At 52.3% G+C, this 16,068-nt stretch overlaps 1 protein-coding gene across 4 annotated transcripts in view; it reads left to right on the forward strand.

The window, feature by feature from the left end:
- TBC1D14 (TBC1 domain family member 14) overlaps window positions 1-16,068 on the forward strand; it is a 109,057-nt gene that overhangs the window by 65,960 nt on the left and 27,029 nt on the right. For 3 of the 4 annotated variants that reach the window (XM_027545102.1, XM_027545103.1, XM_027545105.1), the window contains 4 exons: window positions 6,983-7,101; window positions 9,000-9,082; window positions 10,395-10,512; window positions 13,361-13,467. In XM_027545102.1, the coding sequence (XP_027400903.1) occupies window positions 6,983-7,101; window positions 9,000-9,082; window positions 10,395-10,512; window positions 13,361-13,467 (427 nt within the window). Of the gene's footprint in view, window positions 1-81; window positions 196-6,982; window positions 7,102-8,999; window positions 9,083-10,394; window positions 10,513-13,360; window positions 13,468-16,068 lie in introns of those variants that run through there. The other variant, XM_027545104.1, reaches the window with a different exon arrangement.

Genomic DNA, 16,068 nt, shown 5'->3' on the forward strand with positions numbered 1-16,068 from the left:
TGAGCCAGGCCTGACGTGCCGAACCCGAGCCGCGGATTGGCTGCGTGGCGTCTGCGCGCGATTGAGCGGCCTGCCGCCCCCGCCCGCCCGCCCGTCTGCCGGAGCCGCCGCCCCGAGGTCCCGACGCGGAGCCCCGTTCGCCCGCTCGGGCATGGAGCCGCCGGCCGCGCGCCTCTGAGCCCCGCGGCGTTCATGGTGAGTGGGGCCGGGCCCGCGCACGCCCCTCCGGGGGACCCGCCGGCCCGGCCCCGGCCGGAGGCCCCCGCGTGGTTGCACCCGTGTCCATGTGTGGGCGCTCCACGCATCTTATCTGCTCCAGCGAGCTGCGGCTTGCATGCGGGCCGCGTTGCTGCGCCTTCCTCAACTGCCGTGCTTTGTCTGCGGTGCCCTGGAAAGGGTTGAGTTTTAACGGGTACCGTGGGAGACTGTAAAAGAGAGCACCGGCGCGTCATGATTCTCATCACCCACAAGGGGATTGCAAGCCGGTGTTGAGATTGAGGACAGGCCAGGCACCCCTCTTAGAGGCCTCAGTGGGGGAAGCCTTTGTACGGGGATCGGGGCTGTATTCCCCCCTTTTCCTCCCACTGTTCGCTCCACGTGCAAATAAAAGTGGTCAGACGGCAACAGTAAGCAGGCTTGTTAAAACCCATAGTTCAGATTTATTCCATTTCATTCACCAGTCCACAGAGGCACGTCTGTGTTCTACATGTTTTGGAAGGACTATGACAGGCCTCCTGAGAGTTGTTTCCCAAATGCCAGCATTTCCGGTAACCTAGAGGATGCTTTCTGGGGAAAAGACTGGTAAGTAGGTGAAAGAGGTGGAGTAGGAGGGGCCCCTCAGAGGATCCCGGGGTCCCTCTTACTGTGAGGTCAGCCTCGTTGGTCACAGAGGACTGTCGTTTCGGAAGTCCCAGTGTTTGTAAGACCTGTTCAGGCTACTCCTACCCGCTGAAAATGGCAAAACAAAACCCGTCTCGTGTCCCACATTCCAACTCTACGCTCACCCCTCCCCAGAAGTTGCTCATGACAAAGGGCAAAGCGTAAAGCCCGCTGCAGTGTTCTGGGTGCTTGACATTCAGCTGGTCTTCAGCGCAGCCTTATTAAGCACCCCTCTTAGCGGGGAAATACTGTGAGAAATAATTTTGTAGTAACAGTGACAGTAACACTCCCTGGCATTTTTCGGACCCCTGCTATGGCTGTGTGTTAGGTTGATTCATTCCCTTTGAAAAGATGGAGAAACAGGCTTGGAGACCTGAAGAAACACGCTCAAGGTCGCGCTGCTGGTTCAGACCCAGGCCTGCTGCCCACTCCAGTGCCTCTCCGGAACGGGCCTCGCCTGTGCCCAGGCGGTGGCTGTGGTGTCGCTCTTGTTGGCTCGGGGCAGTTTTCTAATAGGTGCCAGGTAGTGACCTGCTGTGCTTTTATTCTAGACATGCCTCTGAAACCTTCTGGTTGTTTTAAAAGCTCATCTTGATGCTGTAACCAGTTGAGTCCAAGGCGTAAGCACAGCTGTTAACTGATGGCCCTCTCTGCTTATAGCTGGGGTAGATTTCAGGAAGCTGGGGGGCTTCTATTGCCGCGTTGGGGCGTAAATGGCTGCCTTTTACCGCACTCTTCAGTGCTGGGAGTAACAGCGATGCCCGTCTGGTCATCCTCCCAGGAATTCCTCCTTTTCACTGTCTGGGAATCTTGATCGTTTCCTCTTAGGCAAATGTCTGTTGAGGCAGACTTTTTTGTCGTTTCTTCTTTAACCAGCAGAGTAAACACAATTTCGGAGTCTCATGCGCTGTTCTCATCCTTAGCGCTGTTCCGATCATGCACAGGAGGAAGACCTTGCCGTTGGATGTATTTAACGGGCTCGTCGCACCCCGGGCTGTTGACTCTCTGGCTCTACACCAAGTCTGGCTCTTCCTTTTTTTTCTCTCTCCTTTGCTCTCAGCCTGTCCCATTGCTTCCAGGTAGCTCGTTATTGAGACCGTAAAATCTGGAACAGAACTTTGACTCAGCATCATTCCCGGTTTAAGGTGCTCATGCTCCCCCTGCAGAGAGGCCTGCTGAGCGTCGTCTCTTGGCTGCTCTCGTGCTGTCAGGATGCCTGGTCCTCGTGGCTTCTAGCCTGGCTCCCCCATCCTCTGTCTGCTGAGATAGCCCCTTTAGGAAATGCTTTCTCTGCCTCTCTGCAGCCTTCGGTGTCCTGTCCTTGGGGCTCCAGCAGCTGTGGCTTGCCCTCTCACGGCGTGTTTTATTATCTGCCCTGGCCTCGCAGCCTCTGCTGGCATCTTCCTGCCCCAGCCAGAATGAGCCCTTCAGGCCTGGGGTCTGCCCGTCCCCTTCACACATGAGGGGGCATCGAGGCCCTACTGTGTGGCGTCAAGGCCCTACTCAGCTGCCTGGGCTCCCTGCCTGCTTACCTGCTTACTGCTTTTTTCCTGACCTTTTCCTGGGTTATCAGACACGCCCCACACTGGGGCCCTGGTTGTGTACGCTAGGTTTTGGGGGGTGGGGTACAGTAGGTTTTGTTTCTTGTCTCTCTCTGGTGTTGGTCTTTCCTTCCCAGCAGCATACAAGGTAAACCACTCCAGGCGGGGACTGTGACCTGTTCTAAATGAGTGGCTTGCAAACCTGGTTTGGCACAACCCCCGACTCCTATCCCTGGGTCAGACAGTTTGGGTTGAGACTCAGTGCTATCAAAAGGCACAGCTATAACTAGGCATAGAGCTGAAACACATTCTCCTTACTGTTTGCGCCCTGGTTTTTTTTTTTTTTTTTTAATTGTTTGATTTAAAAAATGCTGTCATGACCAGTTAAACTGATTTGCCCCTAGAACTTTGAAGAACCCCGTTCTAAATTCCCTCGGGTTATACAGGGTGTTGGAATCTGTAGCCGTTCCTTGAATGGATGTTTTATCCTCATTAGTCGGTAGGACTTCAGATGAGCACAGCAATGAATGGCATTGTTACTTGGTTTAAACCAGGAAACTTTGAAACTTGATCCTGTAAGAGCCCCAGGAGGAGAAGAAACTTTAGAACGGTGACTTGGACTGAGGCAGGGACGACCCTGTCGTTTGCCTGGCACACGGAAAGGGCTCATACTTTATGGGCAGCCATTGCATGTATGTCCATCATCTCATCATCACAGGAGTCTTCACAGTCACTCCTTTTTGTGGCTAAGAGAGAAGCAAGATGATTTGCTTCAGGTCAGAGCCAGGACTTAGAACTGAGTCTTTCTGCTTCCAAATCCCCAGCTCTTGCCACATCACATGCTGACCTCAATGTTGATAAACTCATAGCTGAAAGTTGTTTTTTTCCTGAAAGTGACTCGTCCTCTCTCTTGTTCCTGATGCTGGTTTGGAAGATGAGCTTCCGGTTTGGAAGATGAGCTTACTGTTGACGTCTCTAGGTAACAGTGTGAGAACTAGGTTTGGAGTAGGACCTGTTAACCATCTCCAGAGCTGTTCGTATTCTGAAATGCCGTTTAGAATGTTGAAGAGGCTTTCCCTGGGATTGCAAGCGTGGACGGGACAGGCCTGTTTTTTTAATCATGCAGTGCAGTATGTGGTTAAATCATAAGTATTTGCCTTGCGTCTGCACTTAATTGGCTGTTACAGGTTTGTGTCGTAGTCGAAAGCTTCGTTTAGACTGCATGTGAATGACTGAGTTGCTTCTGGCCCAGGCAGTCTGCGGTGGGCTGTGTGGCTGCAGAGCCTGGGCGCTCCTGCTCATCTCCTCTAGCCCCTCCTGATCGCCACCCCTGCAGGTCCTGTCTCTCAGGGTCGGGGGGTGGTGTGAGCCGGGGAGTTGAGCCAGTTCTGTGTGTGTAAAGCCCTTGGAAAGCACGTGGCTCGTTACAGCTGTGCTGTGTTTTATCATCTGTGATGGAGCCTTTGAGCTCCCACTGAAGAGACCGATCTTTTAAAGATCACAAATCAAGGCATTTAATTAACGTTACAACTCCTTTTCATATCTGTGCTCTCTGCAGACTTTGCAGGGCTTCTTGATTGTTGTTTGGCCAGCCTTCCTGGAGCATCCCTCTGCCCGGGGGCTGTGCTGGCTCTTCACAGTCTCTCCCGACTCCGAGACAGCCCCCTCTGCCAGGTGCTGTTACCCTGTTTGCAGATGTGGAAGTGAGGCACCGGCAGGCTAGGCTGTGCTTCGCCGAAGGTTGAGGCTGGTTCTCGGTGGATCTGAATTTGCTGCCGGGCCTTTCTGGCCCCAGAGACCACACTTGACTCAAATGGGCCCTGGGCCCTTCCCTCCATGGCGGCACACCTGTGTGAATGTATCCACAGGGGAGGTCGGGCCTGCGTAGAGGGCTGGAGAGGAGAGTCCTACAGGCTCAGCACCTGGCTGGCTGTGCGTGGGGGCAAGTCACTTCACTCTCAACCTTAGGGGCTCTGCTGGTAAAACACGGTGACACCTGCCGTAGAGATTGTCACGGAGATAAAGTGCACAGAAGCAAGTGGCAATGGGCATCCACATTCTGGGGCATCTAACTTGGGTCTCGGCTTCTTTGGCCTTGGCATGTAGTTCATCAGACCAGGGTCAGCAGATGAGTAGCCCTTTACAGGGTGTTCATTAACAATGCTCGTTAAAACGCAACATGTCTCAGAACCTTTCTGAGCACAGCTCTAGGTAGTTTTCCTATAAAGTTCAAGGTTCTGCATCGGGTGCTACGTATGACACTCCCTCATAGCTGTTTATTACCGTGTTAAGTTGCAGCTGAGTGCCTGGCACATGGAGGTGCCCAAGTATATTAATGGCTGAACATGAGTCCATTTTCCCAGCTTTGGTTAAGTGGAGGTCATTTTAGATTTTCATGGAACTGTTTTACATCAGGACGACTCACTGGAAAAGACCCTGATGCTGGGAAGGATTGAGGGCAGGAGGAGAAGGGGGCGACAGAGGATGAGATGGCTGGATGGCATCACTGACACAGTGGACATGGGTTTGAGCAAGCTCCGGGAGATGGTGGAGGACAGGGAAGCCTCATGTGCTGCAGTCCAGGGGGTCTCAAAGAGTCAGACATGGCTCAGCAACTGAACAGCAGCAACGAACAATGCTGCGCCGTCTAACCCTGTGCATCCAGTTGTACAGAAACTGCCCCTCCCACCTGCTTCTTGGTGCACACCCTTCTCACAGCCTGTGGGTTCTGAGGAAGTAGTTTTTCCTTTAAACTTTTTAGAAACCTCAACAGGCTTTTCTGTCTGACAGAATAATTGCTAGCCAAAGAATTTTACCAGTAACACGCCATTAACAACTAGAGTTAATAGAACTCACTTAGCAGTTCATCACTTTCCACTCCTGATACTGCTTTGGTTGCGTCTGGAGTGCTCACTTAAATCTTAGGCCAACTGCTCTGATGTTTATCTACCTTCCCAGCTAGGTGGCCTTCGCTTAAGGGAGAGTCCTGAGAGCCTTGTCTGTAATAGACAACAAGAAAATGCTGGGTTTTATTTTTGAGAAGGCTAAGGGCACAGAAACTAAACTAACTAGGAATACATCTTGTTTGTGCTTTACATGAAGTATTTTCTTAAAAGGCTTTGTGTACAATTAAAATGTGTATATTTTCCTACAGACGTCCATTGTGACTTTCAGAGATATAGCCTTAAAAAAAATTTGTCCTGAGGAATTTATTCAGTGTTTTTCCAGGTGACCTCTATACACTGAGGTTATTAGGTCCCCACTAGACCCAGTGGCACCCCACTCCAGTGCTGTTGCCTGGAAAATCCCGTGGTCGGAGGAGCCTGGTGGGCTGCAGTCCATGGGGTCGCTAAGAGTTGGACAAGACTGAGCGACTTCACTTTCACTTTTCACTTTCGTGCATTGGAGAAGGAAATGGCCACCCACTCCAGTGTTCTTGCCTGGAGAATCCCAGGGACGGGGGAGCCTGGTGGGCTGTCGTCTCTGAGGTCTCACAGAGTCAGACACGACTGAAGCGACTTAGCAGCAGCAAGGGTACAGAGGAGGAAGGCATGGCAACCTACTGCACTGTTCTTGCCTGGAGAATCCCATGGACAGAGGAGCCCAGCAGGCTGCAATCCATAGGGTCGCAGAGAGTCAGTGTGACTCAGTTACTTAGCATGTGCCCATGCACGCAAGGATATACACATACGTGTGTGTGTGCACACACACATAATTTTAGAAACTGGACTCTTTGGTCCAAGTTATTTGGCTCCCCTGAACTCTGCTGGTTGGGTGTTTGGAATGTGGGTCACCAGGTGTGACTGAGGTTTTGTGGTTGCAGTTCACAAGACAGATTAGTGACCTGGAGGTGCGGAGGCTGCTCCAAGATTTCCAGGGCATAGCACAATTATTTATGTACCAATTGGCATTGATGGCTTCATACATAGGTGTTAAAGAATTTCTTTTTTTGATGTTTCTGGTTTAAGAAAATGAAACAGCTTTAAGCACCTGCAAGCAAAAACTTTTTAACTCCTTCCTCATTTTGGAAAATATTTGAAAAGTTAACAAAAATCGATAAAACGCAGTGGAATAAATGGAAATGCATTAGAAATTAAGGATGGGAGTGGGAGATGAAGCCGGGGGTTCAGAGGAGTGCCAGAATTGGCTGTCACTCTTACTCTGAGCTTCCTGGTGGGCACTGCAGCAATCATTTAAATTTACCGTGTCCAGAAAACAGTACACGCCTCTTACCCAGAACATACATAGACCTGAGTCCATGTTTGTGGTCCCTCCGAGGGGCAGCTGGAGTGATGAGATCTTCAGTGACTTCCTACCCGTGCCGAAAGCCCACGGGCCCTGTGAAGTGATGGCCTGAACTGCAGAGCTGTAGGAACCCTTTTGTTGGCAGTTTTTCCTTCTAAAGAGCAAGAGATATTTTCAAGGTGTCATCCTCAAAGTCAACTTAAAGGACTTGACAATTTCGTAACAAAACAGCTTTCTTACTTTGAGAAGGGCTTTGTAACCTCAGAGTTACAAAGTTACAGCCAGGCCTGGAGTTATCCCTGGTCTCTTTGTCCTAGGAATATGAAGACAAGGCTGGACGACCTAGCAAGCCTCCCTCTCCGAAGCAGAATGTGAGGAAGAATCTTGACTTTGAGCCTCTCTCCACCACCGCACTCATCCTGGAGGACAGGCCAGCGTGAGTCTGACCGAGAGTCTGTAGAGAGTTTGTTCTGGGGGATCAGTCCGCTTGCTGGTCACCATTTCATTAGCAAAGGACTGGGTCCTGAGGGAGAGAACACGTTAGCACAACACTTGCTAAAAGCACGGGCTCCTCCCCGTCCCTGTGCTGGTGTGCGTTCTGTGTTATAGCACGACTGACTTGGAAACGTTTCATGTAACGTAGAAGTGGGTTTTTTTAATTAATTACTTTTTATTTGTGGCTCTGCTGGGTCTTCATTGCTGCTCAGGCTTTCTTCCCTGGACGTGGAGAGCAGAAGCTCTTCTCTCGTTGCAGGATGCGGGCTTCTCGCTGCGGTGACTTCTCTCGTTGTGGCTCCTGGGCTCTAGAGCACAGACCCAGTAGCTGTGGCACAGAGGGGTGGCTGCTCCGTGGCATGTGGGTCTTCCCTGGATCAGGGGTTGAACCCGAGTCTCCTGCATTGGCAGGCAGATTCTTTACCACCGAGCCACCAAGGAAGCCCTAACCTAGAAGTTTTAACCCGGATTTTCCGTTAAGTGACTTTAATTTAGCATGTCTAAACACTTGCAGAACTGTTATTATAGACTGGCTTGTAACTGTAAAAAACAGCAGAGCGAACACCCTGCAGAGGGTGTTCCGGAGGCGCCCTAGACAGTGGCAGGACGGTGCCTGCATTCGCCTGCTGCTTCTCTGGGACGTGCTGCAGTAAACGGGCTGGCTGGGCCTAGCAAGGGTCTTCCCCTCCAACCTCTGGTTTGCCTCGAACTGACGAGGAGATCGGTTTTGGTGACTGGCCTGCGGATCGTGTTTGGAGACCCTAGTTAGATAAAGGGATTGATCCATCGTACCAGGCCAGAGCTTATCTCTAGTTAAGCGTCAGGTTTCCATAGAACCCTGTTTTTGAGCAGAAAGATTCCACAGCTTTTTTTTTTTTTTTTAAATCTTAAGAGAGATTGCAAAACGCTGAGCTAGAATTTCTAAGGTCCCTGCCAACCCTGACATTTAAAATTGATGAAGTCTGAAGAAGCAATGTGTGTCTTCCAATGTTAATTTTTGGTCATTGGACATTGTGGATGTATGGGTAGATGGGAAGAGAAACTCAGACACGGCGGACTCACAGGTAGGTAGGGACTTAGGGACTGTGGGTAACAGCTGCCACCCTGTGAAGCTCAGCCCTTGAGGCACTGCCTGAGACGCGAGCTGTTGCCCTGCAGTACAGACGGTCGTTCAGCGTAGCGCGGGGGGCGCGGGGGACACTGCGAGGCACACAGCCAGCAGACATGGCCGCCCGCCCGGTTCTCCAGGGCCAGCAGAGTCACCAGCACGTTTCGGAAAGATAACGTGCCTTTTATTATTTTAACCAGAATTAGAAGATGCCCACCACATTTAGGTGTTTAGAATTGCTGTATGAGTCTATGTGTGTGTGTATGTATATATATAGATATACATATGAGACAGGTGAACCGCACAGCTAGTGTGAAACTTGCACACTGAAAAACAGGCCAGGGAGTAGATTCGTGCATATACGTAATATACACCATTGGAGTACTTCACGGGTGACTGCTGACAGTGATTAGTGCATGTGGTCAAATCAGTTTCTTTGGAGACCTGGGGTGAAAAAAGACACTGAAAGATTTAAGTGTTTATCTCTGTTGGATTTGTGGGTAATTGCTAATTTCTTCTTTTTGCTAACCTTCAGATTTCAAGTTTTTAAAAATGAGCTTTATTTTACTTTTGTAAAAAAAATATATTTTTTGGTTTTAAAAGAGCTGTGTCTTTATCATCTAACAAAGGTAGTTTTCGTCTTTGAGCTTCTCATTTTTTAGTAAATGATGTTCCAAGTTTCTCTTTAATATTTAAAATGGTGGAAAAATCTTTTTTTTTTTCCTATCAAGAAATCTCCCAGCGAAGCCAGCTGAAGAAGCTCAGAAACACAGGCAGCAGTATGAAGAAATGGTGGTTCAGGCCAAAAAACGAGGTAATGGAATCCACATGTGTTTGGTTGTGTAAGGCAGCACAAGACTGTGTCTTCCTAGGTATTTTCTCTTTACATTTTGAAGCTTTAGAACCTGAACTTTGGTGAATGCCTTTAATATTTTGAAATTTATAATTTTTCATCAGAAATATACATTGCTGCCAACTGTTCATCCCTGGTAACTTTATTCGAGGTGATACTTGGGATTTATGTGAGGGGAGAGCCTGTGTGGGATGAATGTACTAGGGTGGGCATAGCTTTAGCTCGCGGGGATGGGGAGGTGGCTCTCTGCCCTCCGTGGGCTCAGTTCTCTTCACTTAGAAGGAGGTGCGTTGGGACTTGTTAAAGTGCCGCGTGACACCTCAAAACCCTATGACTCTTAGATGGTTAAGAAGTGTATATGATAAAACGACATGGTCTGCCCATGCAACAGAATACTGTTCAACCTTAAAAAGGAATGACGTTCTGACACGTGCTACAACATGAAGCTTGAAGACATTGTTCTAAGTGAAATAAACCAGACACAAAAAGATAAATTCTGTACGATCCCACCTATGTGAGGCGTCTGTTGGGTTGGCCAGAGTTCCAACAGAAAAACCCAAATGAGCTGCTTTGGCCAACCCAATAGAAAAGTCAGATTCACAGACACAGAAATTAGACTGGAGGTTGCCAGGGGCTGGGGAGCGGGAAAGGGGTGGCATGGGAAGGGGGTGTTTCGTGGGGACAGAGTTCCAGTTTGGAAGGTGGCTATGATGGTTGCGTAACAGTGTGAATGTACTTCATGCCACTGAACTGCACACTCAACGGGGATAAAGTGGTACATTTTATGTTTTGTGTATTTTATCCCCCAAAAGGTAAATGTAAATGAAAAAGCGTGGTCTTTCTCAAGGTTGCTGTTATACACTAAGAGTTATTCTTAAGCTGTGAGAGGCGAGGTTGCAGGTGCCGTTGGAAAGGGGACTGGCGGAAGGAGCTCAGAGCTTCTGGTCTGTTAGTGTCTGGTCTCCCAGCTGGGGTGGTAATTTCGGGTTTGTCTGTTTTGTGATTGTTTTGTCTTGTTCTTGTCTGAGTACTTTTCTGTATACATGTTATACGATACATGTGTTACAAAAAGCTGACTGCATGGTAAGTAACACCTAAGGTCTAGACTTCTAAGCTGTGAGATGCACTGGGTCAGGCCTTAAACACTGCTGTGCTTCAGTGCTGTCTTCCTGGTATTTCTGCAGCCTGACTCTTTGAGAAGAGTCACCCAGCCAGGAATCAGTGGCTATCAGCTAACAGATGTTTTCCTCTTCTTTTCATTTGTGATGTCTAGAGCTGAAAGAAGCCCAGAGGAGGAAAAAGCAGCTGGAAGAAAGATGCAGACTGGAGGAAAGTATTGGAAATGCAGTCCTCACTTGGAACAACGAGATTCTGCCCAACTGGGAAACAATGTAAGCTCTGACGTCACAGACACTCTAGACGGCATGTTGTTTCTTGGCAGAATTTATGGGAAGCAGCTGTATTAAGTGTAGCCATGTCGCAGCCTTTGATGAAGTTACCTGATAAGTTTGAGCCGCACGGTCTCCTTCCCCTGCCTCGGTTTAGCCTTGTTCCTCCCACGACGCTGTGACGGCCCTCCTCTCCAGCCCCTTCCGCCTCGTCTTGTCCTCAGCAGTCTAGGGCACAAACCTGTGTCACTTCCACACTCAACACTGCAGCAGCCTCCTGTGACTCCAGTGTAGGATGTGAATTTCGTGGCTTAGCTGACGGGCCTCCCGTGGCACAGCCGGCCCCTTTCTCTGTGGCCCTGCCTTTCACCTCTCCTTTGCTTGGGCGAGTGTTTCCCTTGGGGAGGCTCAGGGCCATTGCATGTTCTTGTCCTGCTGTCTCAAGTACTCTTGCCCCATATCTCCTTGTCCAGTTAACACTTTGTTCTTTAAAGTTCAGTCTTCCTTGGAGAAGCCTTTTCTGCCCTGGCCCTGGCTCCAGGTGCCAGCAGAGGACCCCCGGGTACACTGCATCATCTGCTCGAGTGTCTTTGTCCTCTGAGTGAGCCAGGGTACTGGAGCTGCTCTGATGACAGCCTCTAGGAGTCAGGACCCACTCGAGCCCTGCAGCTGCTGTCTTCTTTCTGCCTGAAGAGGCGCTGTGGACCTTTTCCTCCTGTGTGTTCAGGACGGCTAGGGGCCTGTGTGCAGACGGCTTCCTGGGGCCTGGTGTGGATGGCTGGGGACCAGCGTGCGGACGGCAGTCCCAGGGCCAGTGTGTGGATGGATGGCAGTCCCAGGCCCACGCACAGAGGCTGGTGGCTCCTTTTGGGGCCTCCCCCCATCAGCTGGAGCTGTGAGGGGCTTGGGTGCTAGTTCCTTTTCTGCTTTCAACCTGAGCTGTGGGTCAGGAAGTTGGGGACTTGCTCTGGCACTTACCTGGCTGTCATTCGCTTTCGTCACTGGGGGTGGGGTTGGGGGGAGATCACTGTGTGCTTTCTGCTGGGAAGACACGCCGCACCCAGAGCCTGTTTTCCTCAGCGGTGTCTTTAATAGGCCAGACATGGTCAGAAAGCACCTCTTCCCAAATGGGGCCCAGTAACGAGAGTTGAGGTCTTCAGAAGCCTAGACTGTCTCCCCGTGTGGCAGCAGGGCCCAGCCTGGCCCGTCGTGCACCGCCTGATACTTGATGGCATCCAGAGGCGCGCGTGCACACCAGAACCGCCGCTTAGTGACGCACTCCGGGCGCCAGGCTCTGTGGCGGCTGCCTTTGTGGTCTCCCCACTTAATCCTCTCCGGCCCTCTGTGTAGGGGGAGGTTTCATCATCTTAGCCTTAGGGAGGAGGGTGCTGAGTGAGAGAGGAGAAGGGGTTTGCTCCGGGGTCCCAGGTGAGGGTGGGACAGGGCTGCAGCTGTCCCTCCTGCACCATCAGCCCGTGCACCTCTCCACCCTCAGCCCCTGCTCCTCTCTGCCCTCAGCCCGTGCTCCTGTCTGCCCTAAGCCTGTGCTCCTCCACCCCTCGCCCTGTGCTCCTCTCCACCCTCACCCCATGTTCCTCTCTGCCCTCACCCCGTGCTCCTCTTTGCCCTCACCCTGTGCTCCTCTCTGCCCTCAGCCCGTGCTCCTCTCTGCCCTCAGCCCATGCTCCTCCACCCTCAGCCCGTGCTCCTCTCCACCCTAAGCCCGTGCTCCTCCACCCCTCACCCCCTGCTCCTCTCCACCCTCAGCCCATGCTCCTCCACCCCTCACCCCATGCTTCTCTCCACCCTCAGCCCATGCTCCTCTACGCCCTCAGCCCATGCTCCTCCACCCTCAGCTCGTGCTCCTCCACCCTTCACTCCATGCTCTTCTCTGCCCTCAGCCTGTGCTCCTCTGCCCCTCACTCCATGCTCCTCTCCGCCCTCACCCCATGCTCCTCTCCGCCCTCACCCCATGCTCCTCTCTGCCCTCACCCCATGCTCCTCTTTGCCCTCACCCCGTGCTCCCCTCCACCCTCAGCCCATGCTCCTCTCCGCCCTCAGCCCGTGCTCCTCTCCGCCCTCAGCCCGTGCTCCTCTCTGCCCTCCCCCCGTGCTCCCCTCCGCCCTCAGCCCATGTTCCTGTCCGCCCTCACCCCGTGCTCCTCCACCCCTCACCCCGTGCTCCTCTCCACCCTCACCCCGTACTGAGAAGCGCTGTGTTGCGTCTTCGGCACCTTTGCGCTTGTCCCCGTCTGTTAGCGGTGTGTGTTCACTGTGCACAGCAGACGCAGCGCCTCCGTGCAGCTCAGAGCAGTGTGAGTTCACGGGCTCCGGCCATTAGAGTCCAGCAGTCGTTGCCTGAGCGCTTCGCCCGCGTGCAGCGGTGCGGTGATGGGCGGCTCCCGTCACAGGGCCCTGGGGTCTGCCTGCCTCCTGCCGCTCTGCGGTGGTGCCACCTGCCCCCCCACCCCCGCCAGTGTTTGCCCAGCTGTGTGCGGTTCCCGGAGCAGGCCAGGTCGTCTCTTGTTGCTGTGCTTTCCACTCAGAAATCCCTTCGCAGTCTTCATCTGCTCAGAATGCTGCTGTCAGGCAGACTCTGGCTTTGGAACAGCGCTCTGGGGCCCTCTGGTTGCTGGTGCCCGTCTCTGCGTGAGCAGTGCCTGCAGTGGCACGGTCACTGCCCAGTGGAAGACAGTCGTTGGTCTCCTGGTCTGTACGATCGGTGAACTGTGAGCCCCCTGAGGCCAGGGCTGTGACATTCACCTCTGTGGCTTGGGGTTAAGCATGTGGGCAGACAAGTGTTTCTTCACTGAGAACAAACTCATAAGCTCACGCTTCCTTTTTCATCCAGGTGGTGCTCTAGAAAAGTTCGAGATTTGTGGTGGCAGGGAATCCCTCCCAGCGTGAGAGGCAAGGTCTGGAGCTTAGCCATTGGCAACGAGTTAAACATCACTCACGGTGAGTGGCTCGCGTGGTCCTCGGCCCAGGGAGCCTGGCCTCCGTCCTGGGGCATCTCTCTCCCCATGTGCCCGCTCAGGAAGAAAGGCAGCCGTTGCCACGAAGCCATGTCTTTCGAGAGGCCAGCATGCCCTCTGGGAGGCGGTGCATTAGGGACCCCGGGTGCACCCCGGGTGCCTCAGTCATCTGGTGGCTCAGAACCAACGCCCGCCTCCCTCCTGAGCCGGTGATCCTCCCTGACACGCGGCGGGGAACACTGGTGGGCTGAGTCACGCCGAGATCTCTCCTCGAGCTGTGTGGAAAGCAAGCTCGACGGGGATGGGAGAGTGGTGTGGGGTGTTTCTCTCTGTGGAGGTGCCGTGTTTGTGGCGTTTGTCGTCCCGCCTGGCCCCGGCGTCTTCTACGTGAGCAGCTTAGTGGGGACGGCACCCTCTGCTCCTGCCACGTCCTTGAGGGTCTAGTAGCTTCAGTCCAGAGGGAGGGGAGCCCTGCACCCTCATTTTTTGGAGGTGCCATGCTGTGCAGCTTGTGGGATCTTAGTTCCCAGAGTAGGGATGGAACCCTGGTCCACAGCAGTGAAAGCCCCGAATCCTAGCCACCGACCACCAGGGAGTTCCTGGACCGTGCTTTCTCAGGGCTGTTCGTTCCACCGCATGCCCTCGTACAGTTCGGGCGGGATTTTCTTCCACAAGGGTGTCCACTGCTTCGCTCCCTCCCTATCCAGCGCTCTGCAGGCTGTGACCCAGAGTGAAACCCACCCTAGGAGCTCGGGCTCACAATGAAGTGTCTGGGAAACAGGAATCTTTACTTCCCTCCCTTCCCCTCTGTCTGCAGTCTGGAATAAATATATTCTACATTTAGACCTGCAGTGTTCTAGATCAGGTTCTTTGTTGTGGTTTTTTTTGGTGTTTTCTTGTCTGGAATTCATTTGTGTTTATTGCCTTACTTGTCCTTACTTCAGTTCCTTACAACAACTGACAGTTGTTGATGAAAGTAATATCGAATTTCCTCTCTGCAGTCTACACTGCCCAGGCCAGGAACTCTTCCCTTATCTTCTCTGTATTAGTGCCCAGCTTGTAGAGTTCGTGGTGGCTGGCTTTTTTTTTTTTACCCTCTTGAAGGCCCTTGAGTGTAAAATAGATTGGTTTGTAGCTTCTCCATGGCTGGGGTTCATACTGTTGTTGTAAGTTTTATTTTGTAAGATACCGATCTTACACTGTCATTTCAGCCCTGGCCAGCAGTGTTCTTCCTCTTGAGTAGTGACAGCTGGTTGGGTGGATGGTTACTGGTTCTTTTCTTTGTCATCTCCTCAGAGTTCCATTTTTTTGTCGTTGTTAGTCCATGCCTGCCCCAAACTTAACATCTGTAGGTGAAAAGATGGGTAACATTACTTGTGGAAATGGTTTCACAAAAGCTTCCCCAGAAGTCAGCGTCTGGAGAATGGACCACAGTTTGTCTCAGTCCCTGTTCTTGAGAATTTCTAAACGTGTCAGCGGCTCTAAGCCTGCTGGGCGCAATGCAGCGTGCTCTGAGTGTGTGTATTCTATTTAATTTTTCGTTCTCACTGTCGGCTGCACTGATTTCATTTAAATTAAAGTCCTCCATAGTCTATATCAGTGTATCAGGCTAAATGGCTTGATTAGTCAGCTCCATGCCTTGACAGTCTGCGTAAGTCTCGACACTGGCCGGTTCTATTTAAATCGTGTCTTTCTTGTGTAGCTGAAGTCAGGTGCCCACCTCACTTGGTGCTCAGCAGGGTGGGGCCTCATGCTGTGCCTTCGTCACCCGAAACCCTGCACAACCTCTGCAGTCAGGCCCTCAGGGAGTGTTTGCTGGATGAATGAAGGAGCAGGCGGATGAGTGTGAATGCTGCCTTATTGGGTCCTCCTTAACCTCAAGGTTGGCTGTGTATTGAAGCCACCGTGGCTGCACTGATGAGCTTGAAGCCCCCTCTTGAGGCCAGGCATCGGGTAGGCCCTTTCTCACGTCTCCGTGAACGTTGACCGCAGTCTGAGGGGCAGGGACTGTTGGCCTTGTTTCCCTACTGAGGAAGTCAGCCACCCTGACAGGTTAGTCAGCTAACCCTGAAGCCCAGGCTGCGGTTTGGGAAGCCCCAAGGTTTTGCTGTTTCTGTGGCTGTGCAATTGGAAACTCACTGAAAGTCAGTCTGGTAGTACCGTTACCTTCACCTTTGAGGGAGTTAGCCTTGTACTTCGAAGCTCCTCCAGGAAGAAGGTGGGGTCACTGTTTGAACTCCCTCTCTCCCCACACACACACGCCAGCTAAAGCGTGGCGGTGTTGTGGAAACTGCCCTTTGCCCCATGTTCCCCAGGGCTGCCTGCGTCTGTGCTGTAACTGTCGGGCGCCTCACTGGGGAGCGGCTCCCAGTGGTCGGGCCACGTGGTGGCTTTCCTCCACCTCCTGCCAAGATGAGCAGAGCTCCGCCCGCCTCCTGGAAGCAGAGTGAGCAGGGGCGCCCCAGACCCTGTGTCCTCCGGCTCAGCACACCCCCAGGTTTGTCCCACAAGCAGCTGAGTTCAGACACCCGCTGCCTTCCAGGTTAATATGACGTGAATGTGATGTTACATTTCACAGTTGTTC

This window comes from Bos indicus x Bos taurus, chromosome 6 (genome assembly GCF_003369695.1).
Source record: "Bos indicus x Bos taurus breed Angus x Brahman F1 hybrid chromosome 6, Bos_hybrid_MaternalHap_v2.0, whole genome shotgun sequence".
Taxonomy (NCBI): Eukaryota; Metazoa; Chordata; class Mammalia; order Artiodactyla; family Bovidae; genus Bos; species Bos indicus x Bos taurus.